We start from the raw sequence: 24,908 nt of genomic DNA on the forward strand, positions 1-24,908 counted from the left end.
TTCTTTCAATTGTAAATGAAATGTTGCTGAATGTTACAGTTATATACTTGTTTGGTCAAATCATCCCCATATATACGACTTAGTTATTTTTTCTAAGACTACAATGCATGGGCGTACGGAGGGGGGGCAGAGGGGGCAGCTGCCTCCCCTAGAACTTCAAATTTATACTAGATATGGTTGAAAAAGTAGTTGAAAAAGGTTGATGGTTAAAAAGCAGTTGATGAAAATTGATTAATGCTGAAGCTTACTGATGATTTATGATTCTTGGTGATTACTTATTAATAAAGATGTCATAGGTATGATAGAACTTGTTGGCAATGTAAGGTTTTGTGAACTGGCAAAATAACTTCAGCCCCACCCTTCATCACAGAATCGGCTGCCACCCCCCTAGAGAAGAAGCTACGTACGCCTATGTCACACTGCGACAAAGACCACGAGCAAATAAAAGTTCAAATGGGGACAAGTCCTTTTATTAGACAGTGAAACATACAAAAATACCTACGTCGTATAGATGATGATAAATGTTCCGAAAAGCATAAGTAATTTTGGATGCACTCTATCAACGCCAAAATATCTCTTGTCATGTCTCAGACAATCTCTAACAGAATGAGATGAATGAGATGAGTACGAAGCTGTGTCATATACAAAACCAATCTTCGCACCAGTTGCATGATAAATTAAGCTGCTGGTGAATTGAACAATTGATGTTGAATGGTAGATGATGTTGGATGTAAAAGTGGATATTTTAAAGATGTGAAATACCAGAAGAAAGTTGCTGATGATGATTAGTTAAAAATACCAGAAAAATACCAGAAAATTAACTATTTTTTAGTTAAAAATACCAGAAGATGATTGCTATTTTCAAAATGAACGATTTATTGACTTATATGAAACATTTTAGCATTGTAGAAAAGGAAACAAATATACAGTGAGAGGATTTTTAACTTCATTCGAAAGAACTAAAAACATAATCATGCTAGTGTTCACGACTTGCTTTCAAGCTTCATTTTATAAAGCTAACATGACATTAATGCCATAATTGATTTTTTCAATGATATAGGTATTTTTTTAATTTATAATATTTTACATGAACAAAAAGAAGGTTAAAACACTATGAAACAAGAAGGTTGAGTTACACGCACACTAAGATTTGGGAAAGGATCTTTTCAGTTGTTGGCAGGATATTTACCTCTAAATTTCAGATTATATAAAAAAAAAATTAAAAATTAAAATCTAAACGACCATAAAAATTATTTGTTAAGCCGTAATGGCGCCTTTTTTTGTCCTTTCTAATTTTAGGCTGTTACCTAAATACATATTTCCGCTGGTTCTTTTCTACCGAAGTTATATAACAGTGAGATCGTATGCCGAGAGCTCTGGGCCTTGTCCTTCCAAAATATATTGAGTGTTTTCAGATAACTTTTTATTATATCCTTCAGTCTTCTTGCATTTTGCCTTTTTCTTTCTGTTTTCCTGAATTCGCCCCGTCTATAGAGACTTTTAGAATAGAGATTTTATTTGTTTTTTTCATATATTTAAACTGTTTTTTTTTATATGTAAAAACAAGGATTCCAGCTGAAAAATATGATCACTTAAAAATCCACGAGCATTCCAAAAATTACGGAAAACTGTTACATATATAGAAAACTGTTGCATATACGGAAAACCGTTGCATTGCAGAAAACCGTTTCATTGCGGAAAACCGTTGCATTACAGAAAACCGTTACATTACGGAAAACCGTTGCATTACAGAAAACCTTTACATTAAGGAAAACCGTTGCATTACAGAAAACCGTTACATTACGAAAAACCGTTGCATTGCAGAAAACCGTTACATTACGGAAAACCGTTGCATTACAGAAAACCGTTACATTACGGAAAACCGTTACATTACGGAAAACCGTTGCATTGCAGAAAACCGTTTCATTACGGAAAACCATTGCATTACAGAAAACCGTTACATAACGGAAAACCGTTGCATTGCAGAAAACCATTTCATTACGGAAAACCGTTGCATTACAGAAAACAGTTACATTACGTAAAACCGTTGCATTGCAGAAAACCGTTTCATTGCGGAAAACCGATGCATTACAGAAAACCGTTACATTACGGAAAACCGTTCCAGAACCGTAGTATAAACAAGAGATTAAACAGACCTCTGCCTTCGGGTAACTCTACGACCTTCTCTGTAAGAATCCCCAGAGTGGCCATCCTCACGACGGTAGTTATCGCGACGACCAGTCCTTGTTTTACCGTTTGACATTTCTACTTTGATTCTTGAGCCAAGGAGATTCCTAGATTTAAAAAAGGATCGTGATTAATTCGGATACTAGAGGTGAACATATATATGCAAGGTGAGGCAAGAGCATACCCAGATTAACTTTGTTCAATAAAATAGGTGTCTTTTTAACAAAAAAAAAACAAAACAAAAAAACACAGGGTCGGGCATTATCATTAAATATTCGTATTTGCCTCTTACCAAATGCAAGGACTGATAACCGTCCAATAACCACACAGTAAAACAGGCAGTGAATCAACAATAGAAGAAAACGCACCGAAATAAACGCTGCAACAGTAAATTACATATGGGTGGGCAAGGGAAAAATAAAGAAGGCATTTAGAAAATCTCATATTCTGGGTTTGTTAATTACAAGCATGGGACTGATCTTACAACGTGGAAGTCTATAACAGCCCAATAACACATTTTATGAAATTTGGTGTTTAGGAGTTTTTGAAGCCACTAATGACAAATATGACAAAAAAATGCAACATAAGCATACGAATTTTTTTTTACAATTTTTTACAAGTTTGTTAATTACAAGCACGGGACTGATCTTACAACGTGGAAGTCTATAACAGCCCAATAACACATTTTATGAAATTTGGTGTTTAGGGGTTTTTGAAGCCACTAATGACAAATATGAGAAAAAAATGCAACATAATCGTACAAATTTTTTTTTACAATTTTTACAAGTTTGTTAATTACAAGCATGGGACTGATCTTACAACGTGGAAGTCTATAACAGCCCAATAACACATTTTATAAAATTTGGTGTTTAGGAGTTTTTGAAGCCACTAATGACAAATATGAGAAACAAAATGCAACATAAGCGCACAAAATAAAACAGCAAAAACCTAATACTCTCCCAATGGCTTCCAATATCCTTCTCCATCTACATTTTATTTCCAACAAAGTTGATAATTAAGGGTACATTATTTTACGAACGAGGACCTCAGACCTCTGGGCACCTCCTCCCCCTTATGAAATACTAAAACAAATTGGATTCGTTTCCACGTCCAGGGATCTTTAATGATCGGATGAAAATCTTAAGCAAAGAACAAAACAGCATATTATGCAGTGTATATTATATAACATTATAACAAAACTGTATATATATTATGTACGGTTTTGATCAAAGTTATTACTTAATTGTTATTGATTTTTTTTTCTCAATGGAGAAATAATTTATTCACAAAAAAAATCATCAAACAAAGCATAAAGCCCAGTAACCTGGGCTTGCATTGCCATTCCAAAAAAGGCATTAATTTACATCAGTGCACTCGGGTTCCCATTCACAACAAAACAAAAAAATATATAAAACATATAGAACTACTTGAAAAAAGTCATAAACCTGCAGGCAATGGTGTCTCAACTGCTCACGGAAGCCATACCTTTCAACAATATCCCTAATAGAAGATGGCGTCTGAGACCACAGTTCCGGAAGAATATGACGAGCAGAGAAAGCAGACCTCGCAAACACTCTAATCGGCTTTCTTTACATACCAACCTGTCTCATTAGATACCCCTGAACATCAGCAGCTGTTTCAAATATATGACGAAGACACATTGGAGCAATATTATTAATAATATCATAAATTAGCTGAAGCTTATAAAATAAGCACAACCCTGGCACTACTCTGGCATGTTAAAATTGATCGGGAAATTCAAACTTTAGACCTAATTCCAAATTTAGGATCAAAATTGTAACCCCCTGAATAAGGGCACCAATTTATTGAAGTAGCTTATAAAACAAAATCGTCACGTACTTCTGAAGAACAGTGGGACTTGAGCCACTGACTCAAAATAGCTCAAGGACTCCAAAACTATTTTCAATCTAGGGCTGATTTTTATTTACAACCATATTGCATCTTTTCAACTTATGATTTTAGTATGGATAATTCTGGAACGGTTCTGAATGATCTGAGACTAAGCAAATGAGAAATCCTAAATCATAATATGGAAATTGTATAAATTATCGCATGGTGTTTAATCGGTCGCCCGAATAGATGAATCAAAGAAATCTTTAATCAGTACAAATTTTGGTATGCAAAGTGGAGCAAATAAATCTCGGTCCTGTGTTTCCTCGCCTCTACCCCAACTTAAAAAATATGGATATGTTGTACCTCCTTCAATTTTTGATCGGTAGAAGATACACATAGGAAATGATTTTAAATGTCAAATACCAATCCTAAGACTCAGCGCAGCAAATACCTTTCAAACATGGTGCTTTCATTTAAACCGAAGTTGGCATTTAAGTGATACTGGTGTCAGCAGCACCCAAGACCCCTTCCCCTGAAGGAATATTGAATATATGGCACCTCCTCCGACTTTGTATTCTTCAAAAAATATTCAGGAAATTGTTTCTATAGCCGGAAGCGTGTCCTAAACATAGCAAGAATACATTTGACGCGGACTGTTTTATTTCAACTAAAGCTTCAGAATTGCAACACGAGCGTCCTAAAACAAAACATGTTACGTAATCAGCGTGTTTAACAATTTTTAATGCTTTTCTTAAGACTGCTGGGACTTCCAAATGCACATACAGAGCACAGTCATGACCATAACATGGTTTGAGTTGAGATTAATACTGGCTATGTAAACTCTGTTCAATACTGATGCATTCCACTGCTTACAGACAAGTAGCTAGTCAATGGCGTTTGAAATGCAGCCATCAGGGGATCTCCAAGTGACTTTCCTTTGCTCTCTAAGATTGAACATTGTGTTTTTTAGAAAAAGTTAGTTATCACAATAAAATTTGATGAGCATTTCACCAAAGCAATTTTGCTGCCCTTGTCTGTGATGTCATCAAGTCCATTGTTTTAGTGTCCAACAATTTTCCGATTTTCAAGGCTTTCAATTTTCACGCCGATTTGCAACAATGCCTTATCATGCCGTGGTAGCATTATGATTCCTTCTATAACAAATTTTATTCTATTACCACATTTATTCTCAACTGGACTCTTCTAACTATGATTACAATTGTGACGACGACTGCAGAGCTGCCACCAGATTTAAAGAGCCAAAACTAGGGACTTAGAGACTTATTTTTATCCAAAAAGAGGACCTATCTATGGAGCAGCTCAGATCCAAGTCTCTGTTCCAGAAACAATTCGAGAAGACCATGCACAGAATACATCCAAAAATGGAACTAGTCTGAAGGGGAGAAATAAATAGAGCATCAACTTCACGTCGACGTCTGCTAATTAAAAACATAACGTAAAACGAATGGGACACTGAATTAAACTAGCTGAAAAAAAGGCCACTAGAGGGTCATACGGTCATGGAAGAATGTGTGCATTCATGAGATGTTCAAGTCCTTCTAGAATTGCTTCTTTGTTTTCTCTTTTTTCTTAATATCCTTTATTTTTCATTTGTACATTTGAATATATCTGTCTCAAAGGCATAAACCCACACAAGAAAATGATTTGAAAATAATAACAAAAATAGAAAACACTGCCTAATTCTGTTCATTTATTACTGGCTTCTAATGGAACAGGGATGTGATCAGCAACTATTTTCTTGACTCTATCTGCTTTTGAGTTGTCTCAAGAGTAGCCGCTACTTTTTTTTACTCAGTGCACATTGACAGAGTACCATCAGACCCAGCGCCATCTGCGTTTCTTACTTATCAATGCAAATCTTCAGCCAGCTTTGAACTTCTTTCAGCAGTCGTAGGCAGCTAGATCTTCAAGTCAAAAGCTCCTTTTTTTTCTTTCAGAAGCTTTTCCAGAATCTCTATTGTTGGTACTTTCAAATAAACTCCTACAAGCTGCTGACACAAGAAAATGATTTGAAAATAATAACAAAATAGAAAACACTGCCTAATTCTGTTCATTTATTACTGGCTTCTAATGGAACAGGGATGTGATCAGCAACTATTTTCTTGACTCTATCTGCTTTTGAGTTGTTTCAAGAGTAGCCGCTACTTTTTTTTACTCAGAGCACATTGACAGAGTACCATCAGACCCAGCGCCATCTGCGTTTCTTACTTATCAATGCAATTCTTCAGCCAGCTTTGAACTTCTTTCAGCAGTCGTAGGCAGCTAGATCTTCAAGTCAAAAGCTCCTTTTTTTTCTTTCAGAAGCTTTTCCAGAATCTCTATTGTTGGTACTTTCAAATAAACTCCCACAAGCTGCTGGGCGTTCAGCCACCCTTCCGCTACCGAATCTCACCACACTTTTGGCCTTTTTTAAGGCTTTAGGTTGCTCTAGGTACAAATCATGATTTTTTATACCAGAATCTACCAGTTCTATGGCAGGGACATATTTTACACAACCTCCAGATGTAAACATCTGGAGATCTCCAGATATAAATATCGATAAATATCGAAATAAATATCCAGATGTAAATATCGGGATTTCCGTCCCTAGCTCTTCAGGGAGAAATCTAGCTGCGTGGCCACCGTGGCAGAAGTGTGGGAACGGCCCTGCCAGCCTAACCTTGGCGGACGCCAGCTAACACGCAGAAGGGCTGCCGTCCGATTGGGGACCCGTTGGTTAAATATATTCCCATGAAACGATGGAAATGGCAGAAAGAATTAAAAAATCAACATTGACTACGGCATTCCCGGCAAGCAATGCGTTGGAGGCTACGGCGACCCAGACGAAAAGTGAACCTAGCCGACCACCAGTTGAAAGATTGACAATCCGTCAGTGTGGGGTGCTGGAACGTATGTTCAGTGAAATGCCCTGCGACCCGGACCTTCATTGCAGGCGAATGCGAAAAATATTTCATAGACAATCTGTGTGTATCCGAATCGGAAGCGGAAGAGGTGGATCTCAGAAGACGCCATCAAGCTATTAAACCAGAAACAACAAACCGGAAATACCAAGTCCACAGTATTCAAAACACTGAAAAAAGAATGCTATAAATCCGCCCGCCGTGACAGACAATGCTACTGGGACAATGTGGCAACAGATATACAGAAGGCTGCTAGTCATTCAGATACCAGAAAGCTTTACCAACTACTAAAAGAAGCAAGTGGGAAAAGTAAAAAGATCTCAACTGGAGTGAGAGGTGAGGATGGAACTCTTCTGTCAAGAAAAGATGACATAATTGCAAGAATACCACTTCCAGAGGCTGCTGAACCCCGGTCACAACATCCCTTCCACTCAAACGCCCCTCAATAATAGCGCCACTGCACTCCAGCCAAGAAACCCTAGCTTTAACTCACTACCACCGAGTCAAAAAGCCCCATACAGCAACATTAATATTCACCATCTCTCAATACATGAGATCAAAGAGGCAATCAAGAAGCTGAGGAATCCCAAGGCACCAGGCACAGGTTCCACCCTGGCATAAGTCTATAAAGCTGCTCTTATTCTCGCTGAGAAACTACCAGATGCTCTTCTGATCAATCTAGTCTTAGGGACGATTTCGCCAGGACTGTCAAGACTCAGTTATACTGCCTGTGTTCAAGAAAGGAGACCATACTAAATTCAAAAATTACAGAGGGATCTCATTTGTGAGCATTGCGGCAAAGATCTTTGTAATGACTCTGTTTAACCGATTCCACAGAGTCCACAACGAAGGACCCGCCCCAGCCAAACTGGTTTTCGAGCCGGCATGGGCTGTATTGGCCTACCCTTCACCTTGAGACATATTTTTTAACATACAGCCAAGCATAAACAAATCACCGTCGTTGTCTTCATTGACTTCATTACGGCCTTCGATTCAGTCATCCGGGGAGAAATTTGGATGGCAATGGAAGAGATCTAAGATCCCACCTAAGATCATACGACTGATTCAGGCTTACTATTAACACACACGAGGTTGCATCAAGGTGAACGGAGAACTTTCTCCGCTATTCGATATCGACTTCGGTGTGAGGCAAGGGTGTGTACTCTCTCCAGAACTATTCAATTTTGTCGTCGATTGGGTTATGTAAAAAGCAATGCTAAACTTTGGAGGAGTTGAGGTTAGCCCTGATTTCAGTACCACCAACCTGGATTATGCTGATGATGTCACTCTTCTTGGCAAATCTGTTGACAAAGCCCAGAAAATGCTTCTGAAAGTCACTGTCGAAGTTGCTGCCCCAGTGGGGCTCAACATTAGTATTGACAAGACTAAAGCTATGTCAAACGCCCCGGATATATATTCTACCCCTATAACCCTTAACCATAGGCAGATTGAAGTAGTCAATAAATTCAAGTATCTCGGATCATACATTAACATTAACGGCGGATGTAGTGAACAAATCTAATGCCGCATTGCATCAGCTTCCGCTGTCTTTGCACAGCTGTGGAAGCCGCTATGGAAAAGGAAGGAAATCCACCGGAAAACAAAAATTCTTATTTACAATGCCCTAGTCCGGTCAGTCTTACTGTACGGTTGTAAGAAGCGGCCCTTAAAAGTCACCGAGGCACACGCCTTCGACACTTTTGAACACAGATGCCTGAGGAGCATATTGGGGTTATGACTCAGTGACCAAATCCCAAATACGATCATCCGCCAACGATGTGACCAGAAGTATGACACCACGTCTATCATTCGACACCGCCGCCTGTCCTGGTTCGGCCATGTTTGCCGAAAACCAGGGAAGACTTTAACAAATCAAAGCTTACGCTACAAACCAGGACCTAATTGGAGAAAACGACATGGAGGACAAGCCAAAACTTGGCTTAACATCGTCAAATCTGACCTCGAGCCGATTGGCAGTTTCCAGAGACATGGTCACAGATGGGACCCTTAATGGATTGAAATTATCACCCCATTAACCCAAGACCGTAATCTGTGGAATTCAACAGTCTGCCAGATCCTGTCGCCAGGGAGAGCTAAATAGCTTGTGTCCTGATCCAAGTACAAGTACAAGTAAGTACAGATGTAAATATAACTGACAAAATAAAAATATTCTTGGTCTAAATTGACTTCCTAATAAATTACCTTCTCTCAAATGCATAAAGAAACCGAAGCTATATAAAAGTTTATCAAGCATGAATTTATGCACAAAACAACCTTCGTCTTCCAGAGAAGTCTTGCAGACTTCTCTGAAGAAGTTTGTATGTCTTCCAGGGAAGACATCCAGAGTAAAAAATGTTACATATATGGTAGCACAGATACGTTAGATTCAGTCTTCAGTCGACCATAACCGATACTTTATTCCTTGGGTTTTAGGGGAGTGGCAGTCTCACCAGTGGTGTAATTTCGTCAAAATCCAAGGGGGGGGGGAGGGGGCAAAGTTAGAGCCAATTTTCCAAAACCAAGTGAAAATGACAGTAAAAACTAAAAAAAGAGGCATTTGGTACCATAAAGGTACTATTTAGTACTATAAAAGTACAAAAAAGGTTCTTTATAGTACTATAAAGGTAAATATGTGCTAAAAAAGTGATATGTTTCTGTTGATGCTTGAATTATGAAGGTTTATCTTAATTTTGACAACATTTTGGAAGAAACTAAATTTTTACTGGGGGGTGGGCAAACTAAGGTCGGGGGGGGGACGAAGGTCTGGAAGGGGCAGTTGCTCCCCCCCCCTGCCCCATAGCAAATCACGCCGCTGATTCTCACTATTATTTAGATTTTTTTTTTTCTGATCAGTCCCAGTTTGGCTTCATTATTGTCTGTAATTTCTGTTTGTTATGATTGAAGTTTGACTTCTTTATCAGGTCAATTTCAGCTTTTTTAAGGTATATTGTCACCCTTTTCTCTTCAAAGGAAGGAAATACATCCATGCTATTCGTGAGAAACTGTGATTATACTTGCGGTTCAAGGCGGAGAAATATAAACCTCTAGTAAGGGGGCTTTCAACAATGAGAATTTCCATGACGTAATATTTGTATGAATTTGACATCGTAAAGGTTATCTTACGGTTATTTTTTTTTTTAATTCAAATGAATTTAGACCTAGTAAAGGTTATCAACGTTAATTTTGACCTGAATAATAGCTATAGTTTCAAAATAATATTACATTTAGAATAATTGTCAATATGCAGTTTCTTGGAAAAAACCTGTTTTTCGAGTTTTGGCTGCTGTGGGACTTGGTTTGGTCTCATTATTAAGTAGCTGCTTTTGAACACATGATTTTTTTTATTACATCACCTTCGAGGATTTCGCACTCTTTTCTTAAGTCTAAGTCTTCTTTTGTAATCTTGGTAACAGCGGTAGCTGCAACCTAGTAAAGGTTATTAACGTTCAATTTGACCTGAATAATAGTTATAGTTTCAAAATAATATTACATCTAGAATATTTGTCAATATAGAGTTTCTTGGAAAAAACCTGTTTTTCGAGTTTCGGCTGCTGTGGGACTTCGTTTGGTCTCATTATTAAGTAGCTGCTTTTGCAAACATGATTTTTATTTTACGGTTTTGTTTTAGTAAATTCCACCAAATCCAAACACAAGGACCAACTGCATTGCTTTTCCAGAAGAAGGGGTGTAAACTAAATGATGAGCAGACACAAACGTCAGCCTACCCATTTTTCTGTCAATTTCTGTATAGGTGGCAGCACATCTGTTCTGATGACAGTACGTGTGGCTTAAACATTACTAACATTGACATTTTTGGTTGAAAATTGTTGCCCTGTAAATTCCTTAAATTTAAGTTCTGTTTCATAAATTTTGCTTTCCGAATAATTATGAGAAGAATAGTAAGATACATTTGGCTCCTTGACAATTTATTTGCATGTTCTGTTAAAAATGCCAAATGTATAAATCAAACAATATCGTTTAGAGTCCATAAAAAAACGGGTTTCACTGCATCTCTTTGTCATGTTAATCTCTCTGTACATTCGTTAACTACTGAAAGGGAACATACCTACAAACAGAAAGGTCATGAAAAGATGAAGGTCTTTAGTATTGCTTTAAGGATACTTACAAACCATCAAAATGGCGACAAGATTCCTCAGCATCCTTCGGATTTTCAAACTCAATAAATCCAAAGCCTGGAGGATTTCGAGCAACCCAAACATTACGCAAAGGCCAAACACTGGAAAACAAATCTTCAACCTCATATCTGTCAACTTCACTATTTAAATTGCCAATGTATACCCTGCATGCGAGGTCCCAATCTCCATGATGCTTTGACATATTCTACCAATAGAAAGGTTGGTCAAAAACTAAAAGACAAGTCCATTATCTTTTTTCTTCAATTGAATGGTAGGATACGGGGAAGGGCTACGAAATAAAATGAACTAAAAATAAGCAGTTTCCAAGAGAGAAGGTCTATGTCCTCTCAATATGCGGTTGAAAAATGAAAACTTTAACTAGTGCCAGTTCAGATGTTTCCAATGTCGTTAAGAAAATTGATACCCCCCCCTCGTGCCTCTATATCTCTTCAAAAAATTTGAGATGTCAGTTAAACTTGATATACACTAAGTCAGTTATAACACCATGAGATAAAGAAAAAGACCTTACTAACATATCCAAAATCAACTCATACCCCCCCATACAAAAAGGGTTAGATTGAGGGGGAAATGTCACCTCAAGAAAAAAAGGAGGGGACAAAAAAGCAAACATGGCAATAATCAATAGGAAAGATATTTTTGGTGATACTGGGGTTAGAGGACCATCAATGAATTTTCACTAAAATGCTCGGGAAGAGGGAGGGGGAGAGCGGTAATTCTGAAACCAAAAAAAAACCTAGTTTCAACAAAATACCAATAATTCTGAAAACAAAAAAGTATTCAATTTCCGAGAACCATGTGCCCAATGAAGAAAAAGAAACTTAAAACCTGCTCAGTACCTCTAAGCAGTATAAAATTAAACACAAATGACATATTTTCCTTTTAGAAGATGTCACTTCGAAGGGTTATGCAAGAATTATTCTAGGGGAGGGCCAAATTCACAAAAACAGAAAAAAAAACCGATGTTTTAAACTAAAATTAATAGATATTGTCTGATGGACAGCTAAAGCAATAAGATCACTGAGTTTAGAACCGGAAAGGGTGAAGGGGGTCAAGAGCCGAAAAGGGCGAGGGGGTCAAGAGCACAGAAAAGAATGCTTAATTGGTGACCTAACAAGAACAAGAAGCAGGAAATTCTTAAACATATAACAAACCGAACTTGTTTAATACTGGTAAAAAAAAAATACTATAAACACATGCAGTTCAGACTACACATCCTGAACTACATGAAACTACATGTTATACCTAAATTTCACGTTGCAGAAAGTTTTTACAAGTCTTGCCAATACCAAATTGGCTGAGAGGTCATCAGCCTACATTTGGTACCTGATGGCCCCCAGAATTGCTCTCTTATGCTATTTAGGAGGAACTTCAAATTTGGGCCGTAAGGGGTCAATGTATCAATTTAGAATAAGTTGCTGGCTGTATAAAAAAGAAGACGAGTAAATGGCCTTATCTTAACTTTTCATTCAGATCTGTAATATAATACGGCTTCAGGGGCGGATCTAGAGCAAAATCTTGGAGGAGGCCTAATGTGATAAGGGCGACAATGAGCAAAATATTAGGGGGGGATGTGACAAAGGTGTCAATAATTTACAAAATTGACAAATTTATTCTAAAAAAAAAGAGTAAAAGAAGAAAAAAAAAACAAGGAATGAGGGAGCCAGAAAAAATCTTGTGGGGGGGGGGTCCAGCCCCCCTGGATCCACCACTGTACGGCTTACCCAATAATTTAACATTACACAAGCCTTTGAGTGAAGATAAGAACATTTTCTTAGTAGACATGTATGAATAGTTAATCTATAAACATAAAATCGAATGTATATCTATCTGTTGGATTCTGTTTGTATAACTATACTGTTCATTCAATCGTCAAGAAACCTTAGGAAGTTGTTGAGTATACTGTGGCAGAAGTTTGAGGAATAAAAAGGTATTTAGGTAAAAACTATCCCCCCTCCCCTTCCTGCAGACTTAATACTTTTTGTGCTGACTGAAATTAGAGACCCCACCCAATAAATACTTAATAATTATATTTTGTCAAATTGCTCAAAATTTCTGAAATCTCAAATGAACAGTCATTTAAGTATGAATTCTATCATGTAGCACACTTCCAAAATTATAATATTTCTTTTTCAATAATTTCTCTGAACTTGGTATTCAATAATACTTTTTGAATTTAAAAATACTATCTCTTTGTCTCACATAAGAGGAAAAATTTACAGACTATAACTGCTGGGAGAGATTGTCAACGGGGGAGGTGAAGGTAGTTTCCACATTAAAATGAATTAGATCTGAATATCTTTTTATGACTCTTTGAATATGTAATCAAAGTAAACAAATTTGGTAGACTATATGGTTGCACGGCAAAGGACAACTTTATTCACTCTGTGATTAACTCTATTGTAGAAAGCATGAGGCTGGAGAAAATTCTATGTTCATGTTTGTCCATTCAAGGCATCGTCATGATTTTTGATTTATGAAAGTGATTCCTCAATGAAGAGGAATTGTCGGGGGAAACAGTCTTTGCGAGCGGAAATATTATTCGCGGAGTAGGTTTTCGTATGGAGGGGAAAAATTTTCTGGGGGGGGGGGCTGTCCAGTGGAAATGTCCAAGGAGGAAAATTGTCAGCCTCGTTTCTTTGTTTATGGTTCTTTTGTTGTTTTATTATTGAACTGTGTGGCCAACAACCCTCCAAAGTTATTGCGCCAAATTACCATTTCATGTTTATAATAGGATTTCAGTATGAATAAAATGATTGATTGAGTGAAATTTTTTAATTATTGATTTTTCATTAAAATCAAGTAATTGCGGGCATCAAGCCATGATTTAATTCTAGAAAAGGCTAAGACAGATAGTCTTAGTGAGTGAGAGGCAAATCTGGCATAAGCCCCTTTTAGGATGGTATAAAAATGAGGTCATTTCACTTGTTGATAGATAAGTCTATGATCCATCCGACCATACATCATTCCTAGGGCAGAACAAAGGTAGATAGTCATAGAGCTAAGGGATGAAAGATCGGATCGATTTTGGGTTGACACGTGACAGACGACGTCCACTGGACTTGTATGCAAAACAACTTGTTCTTAACGATTTTAATAAAACTTTAATTAAACCCTTCTAAAAGAAGGGTGATAAGAATGAGTGAGGAAATTACAGAGGCATTACGGCTGTAATTACTGGCTGTAAGTAGTAAATCCAAAGGCACTGCGTAGTGAGATGATCAGAACAGCGGATCTACAACATCCTGTGCAAGACTTTGGGGATGAACTTGAAACTTTCAGGGATTTTTGAGGCGGGAGGGCAAGTTGACGTCACATCTTGATTTTCAGGGAGAGTTCAGAAGGAAATAGTTTAAAGATAGTTTTAAGTCTCTAATCTGTTTAATATTTCTAGCACTATGAGCCTTTAGGGGCTAGAGTCTTTTCCTGCTGAAGTAAAAACGTGGATCAGGAGAAACAATGTATGCCCAGGTTATCAAAAACGTATCTACATTATCTCAGGAACAGGTTGGACAATCTAGCACAAATGTTCAGCAGATGTTGGGAGGCAAAATCCACCTAGAATTTTGACTTGGAGAAGGGGTGGAAGTGAACAAAATAAATCTTATTGCATTGATTTGTAGCTCCCAGAGTTATATTTTCCCTTGTTGGCTAGCAGCTTACTGGGCAAGTATACCGGGCCAAACGAATATAAGAGGAAATTAATTTTGAAACAAAACGGGTTGTATCGATCCTTGAAAACCTTTAAGAGCTAAACACTGTTTTCCTCCGATTGGAGTGAAGCTTTCAGGGTAGGGAGACTTGAACAAAGAGCCATTAACGAGGATAGAAAATTTTGTAAGAAACATATAGTTACATCAACTGTTATCGCGAAAAATTCGAAATGGCCGGAAAATTCGGCTATTTATGTTGTTTAATAACACTTTAATTCTTCTGGTCTTTATTGATTTTTGATTGGTATATAAAATATTGATTGGTTTATGGCTGCTAAGGTTGGACTCAAAAACTCGAGGCTCATGTCACAAAAGCCCCCCCTCCTCCCCCCCCCCCCCAAACAAAAAATAATACATCATCAATAGCTGCTGGACTATTCGGGCCCCCTCAAGCGCAGTTTGTTTTATAGACCTTGTCTATTTCTTTTCTCTTTCCCTTCATAGACGAGTCCTACTTGGTAATGTCAAGGTGTCCATAATTCTTCAGTTTTCCTCCTCTACATTATTCTGCTGATCCTCCCTTTGAACACAACTTAGAAAAAGGCTTTTGGAAATTAACTCGTGTTTGAAAACATCGGGTACAACCTTTAGGCGTAACAGCGACGTAATATCTATGAAAACCAATCATTTAAGTGCAAGATATTTCGACAATAAAAAAGAAATTTTGAGATACAATCATCGTGTTAGGTGACCACTCCTACTGCCTCGAATGGTGAGAGCGGCAGAATTGACGGGAATGTCGTTTCTCCTTCAGAGCAGACAGGGCAGATATACCGAGTTACAACAGCATTTTGTTCTACAGTGTTTATACTGACAAATAGAACTATATGTATAATATAAATTAGTGTTGATTAATACTTTAAAGAAGAAAACTTTATACTCACAAAAAATTACTGGCCACGCATGGGCCACAAGCCGCAGTTTCCTCGTCGTTGTTATAAACTCTTCTACAAGCTAAATTGAGGTCAAACTTTACAAACTTAAGTAAATCGAATTTCCTTCTTTAAATGTACCATAAGATAAAAAAGACGTACCTTTTTGGGTCGGGGCTTAGGATGTTGCATGAGGGGTGGGCTGGGAACTATTATAGATTCAGTTCTGCGATGTTGGATATTTTGTTGAAAGCGTGGTTGCACAGGAAATCGTCCACTCCTTTTCATTCTTGTCGGTGGGTTCGGATGTCGTGTCGATCTTGAATAAGTTGAATATGCCTATAACAAAGTGTAAAAGTAAAGGAAGGACCAATTATCATTAAAAAAAAAATACCTGAAAAAATTTCAAAAAAAAAAAAAAATTCATAGAAAAAAAAGGCAATTCCATGCCTGAAACTAAAATCATATTTGGAAGATAGAAAACAAATAGATAGACAAATGTCGAGACATGGCTCGACGCTAAAAAATATAAAATGCTAGACCAATACAGATGGAATTGTTTCAAGGAAGAGGGGGATGAATTCAATTTCTAAAAAAATATCAAACGTACGAAAATGATATGAAAAAAATGACAACAGGAAAAGTTGTAAAATTTCCAGATTCTAATAAAGCAAAAATGTGCACTGTGGAAATAACAAATATTTTATGGTCAGCAAGCAGCTTGGCATATAGACATAGCACATTACTATTTCTGAACAGCAACGTCATATCTTTCCTCTTCTATGCTAGAAAATACTAGCAGATAAACGTCCGACTGAAGAAGTATGTCCTAGCTTTTGAAAAAAAAAAGTGCCTTAGAGTCTTGAACATATTGTGTCGGGAAAAAGTCACCCACTTAAATCTTCACCGACGAACTAGTCAGCCATGAGCTGTTGACATTCTAAAACGCAGGAGGGGGCCATACTTTGGCCATGGGATCGACTCCAGAAAAGAGTACACGAGTGGCACCCCGAGGGGAGGCTGCAAAAGAGGCCGATATATACATACCTTACAGCAGCGATATAACCAGGACTTGAGAAGTAAAGAGCTGCCACTTAGGTAACAACGAGAGAACGTCGTGGTTGTAGCTCAGCTCCAAGACGTCTAGTGAGGTTTCATAGACGTCCTATTCGCCATTCCTTGCGCTGGAAGATCTAGGGTAAGTTTGACATATATGTCAAACTAGTGCGAAAATAACTTGGATCCTCTCAAAATGTTTTCAAACGCATGCAATTTCAGAGAATTTATTTTTGCGCTTTTGTCCTTAAAAGAAACCTTTAAAATAAAAGCTTAAAAGAAAAAGATCCTATCTAGGATTGCTGCAGTGTTTTTCAACTCATTAATTTTTCATGTAGCGTTAAACGTGTTTTTGAACATGTTTTGTTACTCTCAATAATTAAAGATAATTGCTTAAGAATATCATTGTTGATGCGGAATTTGAACCCAAGATGCCGTGATGATATCTTGGCTTCTAACCACCTTCAAATGGCTCATAGACGTGATTTGTCTTGGCTTCACTCTAATTAGCCGTGGCTCTCAAATCTTTCATCACTTCCACCAAGTTGATAATTTAAAAAGTAACGAACTCTCAGAAACATCCCCCGTCCTGTGCCAACAGGCATACAAGGTAATCTTTTCAGAGATTTTACTGTAGACTCTACCGTTCTTTAAGAATCAAACAAATTGGAATACTTCATAATATAATATATTAGAATAAAATCTTTAAAAAAATCAAATATTTTAGAATAAAATCAATATTTTTATATAATTATTTCTATCATATAAGACACATCCAGTGTCTATTATTCCAAGCTATTTAACTTCAATTCCCTCAATATTAAAATAGGGAGCTTAAGCCTGCCGCTAGTTTGGCTGCAACAATCCAAAATTCATTATGTAACATTTTCTGCTCTCATGAGGTTTTGCAAATCCATATTATTTTCAAAAACGCGTCATGTCCTCTTCCTCACCTGTACAAATGACTAGAAAACAGATCTTTGGATACTCAAAGTTCTTGTGCCATGTCTTGAATACAAGTATTTGTAGTGAATAGTAATATTTAAGGTAGGTGTTAGGGAGTGGAGGCATATTCTCATCAATTTCTGCCAATTACCAATCATCCAGACTGGGTACGAGAGCCCACTGCTATATTTTGATACATGGGGGAGTGTATCTGCCAAGATTGGTAAATATAGGTTCCACACCTAAAGATATACAAAAAAGCCCTTCCCCAACCTAAACGGGTTAGGGAATAGCCAAAAGTGGGCTTGGAAAATATAACTCCATTTTTATTCACCAAATTGTTACGTACACCAAAAACTGGAACTTAGCTCAAAACTTGAACACAAAAAAAAGTGAACTCGCCTCTTTAGCGGGCCACAGGGACACTGAACAAGCAGGGAAGGATGGATTGAGTGGGCCAATTTTACTCTTATTACAAATTCAACAGATTTGAATAATTTAAAAATCCAATAGTCATGCCCCTAGGGATGACAACGTACCCCCTAAAAAAAACAAACCTTGAAAAAACGGTTATAAGTTATATAATTTGCCCATTGTTTAAATATAGTATTTTGTATTGAGAAAGAGGGGCACGTGTGAGCTTTTTTTATCTAAAAAGGGTAAGAATATTGCTGAATTTTTATAATGGGTAGTCTCAAACAGCGACTCGTAAACCCAAAAGCATTAATCAACTCAAGTAAATGTAGTAAAATGCATATAAGAGCAGAACATGTCCTATGATTGTACCTCAATCACCCTACTCTCATATATATCTCATCTCAATTATCTAAAACTTGCAAATTTATCTAACAAACTGCCAAATTACCTAAAAAACTTATGTGGAAAAAATACAGAAACACATGGAGAGGTTGTGGCGAGTTGGGTATTGACATTGCTTGAAGATGAGTGGTTGCTTCAATACTCCTATATGTTTGGCTACCGTGATTTGAATATAGAAGGTGAAAGTGATGCTAAATAAAAAGCTGGACTAGACCCAATGACGCGCAAATGTCTCAAAAAGTGATGTCGCGCGCATGATTCCGGTCTTAAAACGTCATACAGCCCCCGGTTTCGACGGCATAACGCCACATCATCTCTACAAGTTGCTTTACCGAGTGAACATATCAAACTTATATATTAGATGTGTGTTGGTACAGGTGCCAAGCTTATTTGGTTCAGGGGTTATGACGAATATCCTGAAAAAAAAGGGGAAAATGCGAATTTGTGATGTAATTATCGCCCTATTGCAGTTTCGAATGTCCTAATGTTCTAGAAAGCCTGATTTTGTCCTGGCTTAATAAGTAAATGTTGTTTGGGCTACAGACAGTTCGGTTTCCGTAAACATTTGAATTGTGCGTTTGCTCACCGCCTTTTAAACCGTATTCTTCGTAAAGCTAAGGCTTCATGAAACCCTGTATATTTAAGTAGTGTGACTATATCGACAGCTTATGATTCAGTCGTTCAATATAAGGTTTTTCAGACCCAACCTAATTTTGGTGTTACGCCCCCATGGGGTTGCCCAACTATCTTAGAATTAAGCCCAATAAGGGTCTTCTATTCAGTCCTATACACCTGATTCAAGGATTTAGACAGGGTTCAGTCTCTGATGTTTTAAGCGTTGACAGCAACTACGACTAAGACAATCAATGGTGGACCTGCATTGACCTTTGTGATCTCATTTTGTTTTGCTACGCTGATGATGTCATGTTGATTAGTTATAGTCTATCTGCACAGCAGACTAGCCTGGAGTCACTGATCTAGGGTTAAAACTTTTTGGTGCTTAAAGTAAACACCGCAAAAGTGAATTTATTGTTTATAATGCTCGTGGAAGAGGTATATCTCACCCATGTGGGACTCCTTATCAAAGACGGAACAGATTCTATTAAGTTTCCTGTTGTATTTTAGGAATAATTATGTTTTGTAAAAATATTCAGTTTTGGATCATTAACTATTGTTGGCTCTCAAGAGCGTAAAGTTTTCAAGAGAAGACTAGGTCATTTGTTTCAGTTTTTGCCATTTCATTTATATACAAGTATTGTTTTGAGTTTCAGTAATTAAGTGCGTGGTATTTGTGTCGTTTAGGAATTAAATTTTTTCTTTTCGTTTTTTTTCTGTCTTTTCTTTTTATTAACCCCATTTCTCATCTGTTCGTAAGCGGGCAAAATAAACTTATCTAATAACCATTTTTAATCCGGAGAGACATATATTTCACGATTTCTTTTAATCATAACCAACTAACCTATTTGCGTAACACTCCTATTATGTTATTAGAAATGCTTAGTTTGCAGTTTCTTCCGAGATAAATGCATATTCTGACTTTTAAAGATGCTCTTTACATTCCTTTGAATGATCAAACAAGAAAAAAATCTATGGATTTAATTCAACATTTACCACTTCAACAAGCTCTGAAAGTTTCGTTAAGACAAGTTAATCTAATCACAAGACATAAAAACATTCATTTTCCAGGTAGCTACATATTTTCTGTTTCCTGACATTAAATATATCGGTAAAATCAGATTGTTCCCAAATGCTTACATGCCAAATTGCATAGCACGCAGGATAGCCAAGTTGGTTGCTAGCCGAGTTGCGGCCGCCATCTGCTGATGACGATCAATGATGTATGTGGTCGAAATATCCAAAGCTTTTGTATCTGTAATAATAGGACTTATCCCTATTTGAGTTTATCTGTTGATGGCGATCACTGATGTTTGCCGTCAAAATATCCAGATCTTTTGTATCTGTTTTCCATTGTCTAATAAAAGGACGTATCCCTATTTGAACTGTTATTTGTTCGTCATAAAAAGGCAGGGGGGTCTTCGAAAAAATACTTGGCACACAGGAATCAACGACTAGAAAATCACATGTTCTATTCTCAAATCAGTTATATTTTTCGTATACTTGTCATAAGTTTGTACAAAAATAAAAAGAGGAGTAGATTAGAAATCTGGATCTTCATTAATAGCACGGATAAAAAAAAAGAAGATTATTGTCATTATTGACTAATCATGAAACCTGCTATATTGCAATTTGGAAGCAAGCCTTTAACTTGCAATACGAATGTGTGGACGTAGCCAATGACGCTCAGGAAGTTATCTCAAGATCATACGACATCCGGGTTGCAGCGGTAGCTAGCAACCTAGTAAGAGACGATCAAGTCCAATGTTGACTCAGATCAAAACAAAAAGTAAACCATCAGATATATTTATAGAGTGATATTGAATAATGTCATTGAGTACCTACTGAGTTACCTTCTAATTAGGGGCCTCTCCTATGCCACTCAGCGCCTCCTCAGGTGGCGGATAAATGAACTCTTTACAGATATGTAGGGTGCCTCCATTGAGTGGGAGGATCGGACCAAGGGGGAGCTAGTCCCTGGGGGTCAATAATAGAAACTATGGCACCCTCACTCGGGGGGGGGGGGTTCATAAATACAGGCGGAGGATGAATTAGGCCCCTCAGATGTACACTGAGCTGGGCCCACCTCTGTGGATAGTTACAATCCCAGAAATGGGTTAAATTGTATGGTGAAGCAGAACAGCATCGTGGAAGGTCCTATATAGGAGGAACTGCATCAGGATGGAGAATACAAATTTATAGACAACGGCCTCTGCAAGCCGGTGAAAAGGAGTGGCTAGCCATTACCACCCATTCACCCAAGAAACAACCTCTCTTGAAATCATGAAAAAACGGCTTAGTATTTTGCGAATATTTGCTACCGTGTCTGGGTAACCAACAAACCACCGATTTTGAATGATGGTGATGATGCGATTTTACATACTACCACCTCCAGGGCAACCGACAACCCAAGGTCTAGTACGACTCCCAAATAGGGGGAAAATACACAGCTGTTCCGTTCCGACAAAAACACTACGCTTCGGAACGCTGAACATCCCAACACTTGCAAAGCCAGAGACTGGACCTTGCCATTGGAATGTTGTCAGTCTCTCTGAAACTCATATCCCCTGAACGAGTGAGGAAAACCTCTCCCGAGCTTCAATCTTGCTATATGGCAGTAAAGACCTAGTTCATCGACAAGGTGTAAGATTTTTCTTATCGTCAACTGCCAAAAAATATCTTATCGCTTTCATCCCAATTTCAGAGAAAACAGCTGTCTTACGACTGAAAGGAGCGGTCAAAAATATAAAATCTCTGTTGTGCAAGTTTATGCCCCAAAAACCGACATAAGCGAGAAAGAATTTGATGAATTCTATTTCGTGCTAAAAAGCGTGATCGACCGAATTCATTGGAAATACGTAATGATTGTCATGGGTGACTTTAAGGCTATAGTTGGTACGGATAATGTCACTCGGTCTGATAATGTTGATCATGAAAAACTCAATGCAGGGGGCGAACGTTTGCTCCACTTCTGCCTTGAAAACAAGTTATGTGTAACTAACACAATGTTCAAACACCACCATCGGCGTAAAGTGACTTGAAAATCCCCAAAAGGTAAAGTCCCGAATTGGATTATGTGCTGATATGAAAGCACTGGAAATGTTCCGTACTAGACAGAGATGCACTGCCTCGAGATTGAACAGTTTTTGAGCTCTGACGACACTCTCCTGGTGCCAAGGTTCAAGGTAATAAAGAGAAAATTACCAAAAGCAAAAAAATTCCTAGATTCCGTGTGGATTCCTATGGGATCCCGAATAAAGACAGATCTTCACTTCCAATCTATTTAAGAGATCATTACGCTATGCGAGGATAAGCGTGCATTTTGTAATAAGTCCAACCGCAATAGCCAAGATACTTATAAGCTCCTCAAGAGAGGAATAGAGCGAGAAAATAGAAAGGGACTAAATAACCACCTGCAAAAGAAATGTGATGACTGCTAAGTATAATCCAAGAAGGGAGACAGCAGGTTAGTTTTCAGAATGGTACGTGAATTGAGTCAGAAAAGAGCCGCAAACATCAGTGATCCTGGACAAAAATGGAACATTAGCAATCCAAAGATGAAACGTGAAAGATGGGAAAAGCATTTTAAAGATTAAGGCAATCCCCCAGTAGTTGCTAATCCTCAAATACTACTTCACTTACCCATACCCGACCGAGAGCTCACACCACCACCCCCAGTCAAGTCAAAACCGATTCTGCAATCAAGGCACTGAAGCTATAAAAATCTCCTCGCCACGACGAAGTCACCTTCGAACCAATTAATTTCGGATCAGATGAGGTAACAGGTCTGTACCACACTATTGTGGTTGCGGTGTGGGAAACCGACTATGTACCCCGACAGTGGTACAAAGCTACCATTATTCCTTTTTACAAAAAGAGGTCAAAGAAAGATTACGGGGGCTACCGTACAATCCGCCTCTTCAATCATCAGTCATGTGCCCTGACAAAATTTCTACTTCGACGAATACAAGCAACAGCTGCTATTACCATTGGAGGATATCATACAGGCTCCCGTCCTGAAGGATCCACAATCGACCAGATATTCATCGTTTGACAACTTATGGAACAATACATCGAGTTCAACCAAGAGCTCCATCAAATATTTGTTAATTTCCGTCAAGCATTTGACCTGATATGGCTCGAAAGACTCTGGCATATCCCCCTTCACTATGGGATCCCTTATGAGATGGTTCAGATAATCAAGAGCTTGTAAGACCAGTTTCGAGGCCAAGTAATACCCGCTGACGGGTTGTCACAAGAGTTCACAACTTCGTAAGGAGTACTCACAGTTACATTTACTACCTCTAGCTTCCGAAGACTGGCAAAACTCTGGAAAAGTAACGATCTATCCAATTAACTAAAAATACACCTATTTAACAGTTTAACAATTCCCTTAGTCATGTATAGGTGCAAAACATGGATACTGAAAACCGAAGACGAAAGAAAATTTCTAGCTTTTAAGATGAGATACATCCATTGCATCGCATCTCTAGAATCAAATATACCAACAACATTACAAATATGGAAGTACACCAAAGGCTCCAGTCGACTGAAACCATTCTCAGTAACATCAAGAAACAGTAACTGTGATGGTTCGGCCACGTCCAGCGAATGAAGCCGAGCCGCCTTCCGAAAATCGCACTTGCAAGATATCTGCATGACCTTCGTCCACGAGGCAGACCACAAAAGCGATTGATAGGTAGCTTCAATTCTGACAACGTCAAATTAGCCCAGTTATCACGTATCGCACCTGACAGAATAATGTACCAAGCCCTTACGCATAAGTTAGCAGGAGGAGTGGCCCCAAAACGTCAAACGAGGATGGTCAGAACCTAAGTAACAATACAATTATTGAGTAATAATTAATAAATACATGGGTCAACAGTTCAATGACATTCTTACATTTCAAAAGGCTCTGGAAAGCAGCCAAAAAGTATGTGTCTCTCAAAATACAATTCTTTATTCTACTGCCGTTGAACTATGTCAAGACTATCTGCATGCTGATGCTCAAAAGGCCGTATATGCAACATATCAGGAACTGTAAAGGGTTTTAGATTTAAACTTTCAGAGAATGTTGAGGGACGGGGGTGGGGGGGGTTCCACTATCTCAAAAGACAGTAGGAGTATCCGGACTATCAAATGGACGTAGATACGATATCTCAGGAACTGCTAAGGTTATTAAGTTGAAACTTTCAGAAAATGTTTATTAGGATGTTGAGCTAAATAAAAAGGCACTGTATGCTTCTAAGTTGTCAAAATGGCATGTCTGTCATATCTCAGGAACAATTAAGGGTATTAAGTTCAAACTTTCAGAGAAGGTTCAGGGGAATGTTGAATTTCATCAAAGTACAAACATGTACATCCCAGCTGTCAAAACAGCGCATCTGAAATATCTCAGGAACGACCAATGGTATTTAGTTGAATCTTTAAGGGAATTTCGAGGGGGTGTTAAACTAAATCAAAAGATACTATGTGTGTCCAGGTTGTTAAAATGGTGTATACAATATCTCAGGAACATTTAAGGGTATCGAGTTGAAAAGTTCAGGCAATGCTGAGGGGTATTTGAATTTAACCAAAAGACACCACGTGCTTCCCGGCTGTCAAAAAGGCGAACCTACCATATTTCATGACCAGCAAGCGGTATTTAGTTAAAACTCCACGGAATGTTGAGTGAGATGTTGAACTTACACTGTGTGCATCCTGGTAGTCAACAGGCCTATTTGTAATACCCCATGAGACACTTGAGGTACTTAGTTAAAACTTCATCGAATG

At 38.0% G+C, this 24,908-nt stretch overlaps 1 protein-coding gene across 1 annotated transcript in view; it reads right to left on the reverse strand.

Moving 5' to 3' along the window:
• Positions 1 to 24,908, reverse strand: part of LOC148939253 (uncharacterized) — a 95,840-nt gene that overhangs the window by 53,673 nt on the left and 17,259 nt on the right. Inside the window, exons 5-7 of the mRNA XM_089106620.1 lie at positions 15,864 to 16,040; positions 11,089 to 11,303; positions 2,157 to 2,294 (exon numbers count right to left, since the gene is read on the reverse strand). Of these exons, the coding sequence (XP_088962746.1) occupies positions 2,157 to 2,294; positions 11,089 to 11,303; positions 15,864 to 16,040 (530 nt within the window). The remainder of the gene's footprint in view (positions 1 to 2,156; positions 2,295 to 11,088; positions 11,304 to 15,863; positions 16,041 to 24,908) is intronic.

Source organism: Artemia sp. Qi Xiang Cuo, chromosome 21, assembly GCF_049724085.1.
Source record: "Artemia sp. Qi Xiang Cuo chromosome 21, ASM4972408v1, whole genome shotgun sequence".
In the NCBI taxonomy this organism is placed as follows: Eukaryota; Metazoa; Arthropoda; class Branchiopoda; order Anostraca; family Artemiidae; genus Artemia; species Artemia sp. Qi Xiang Cuo.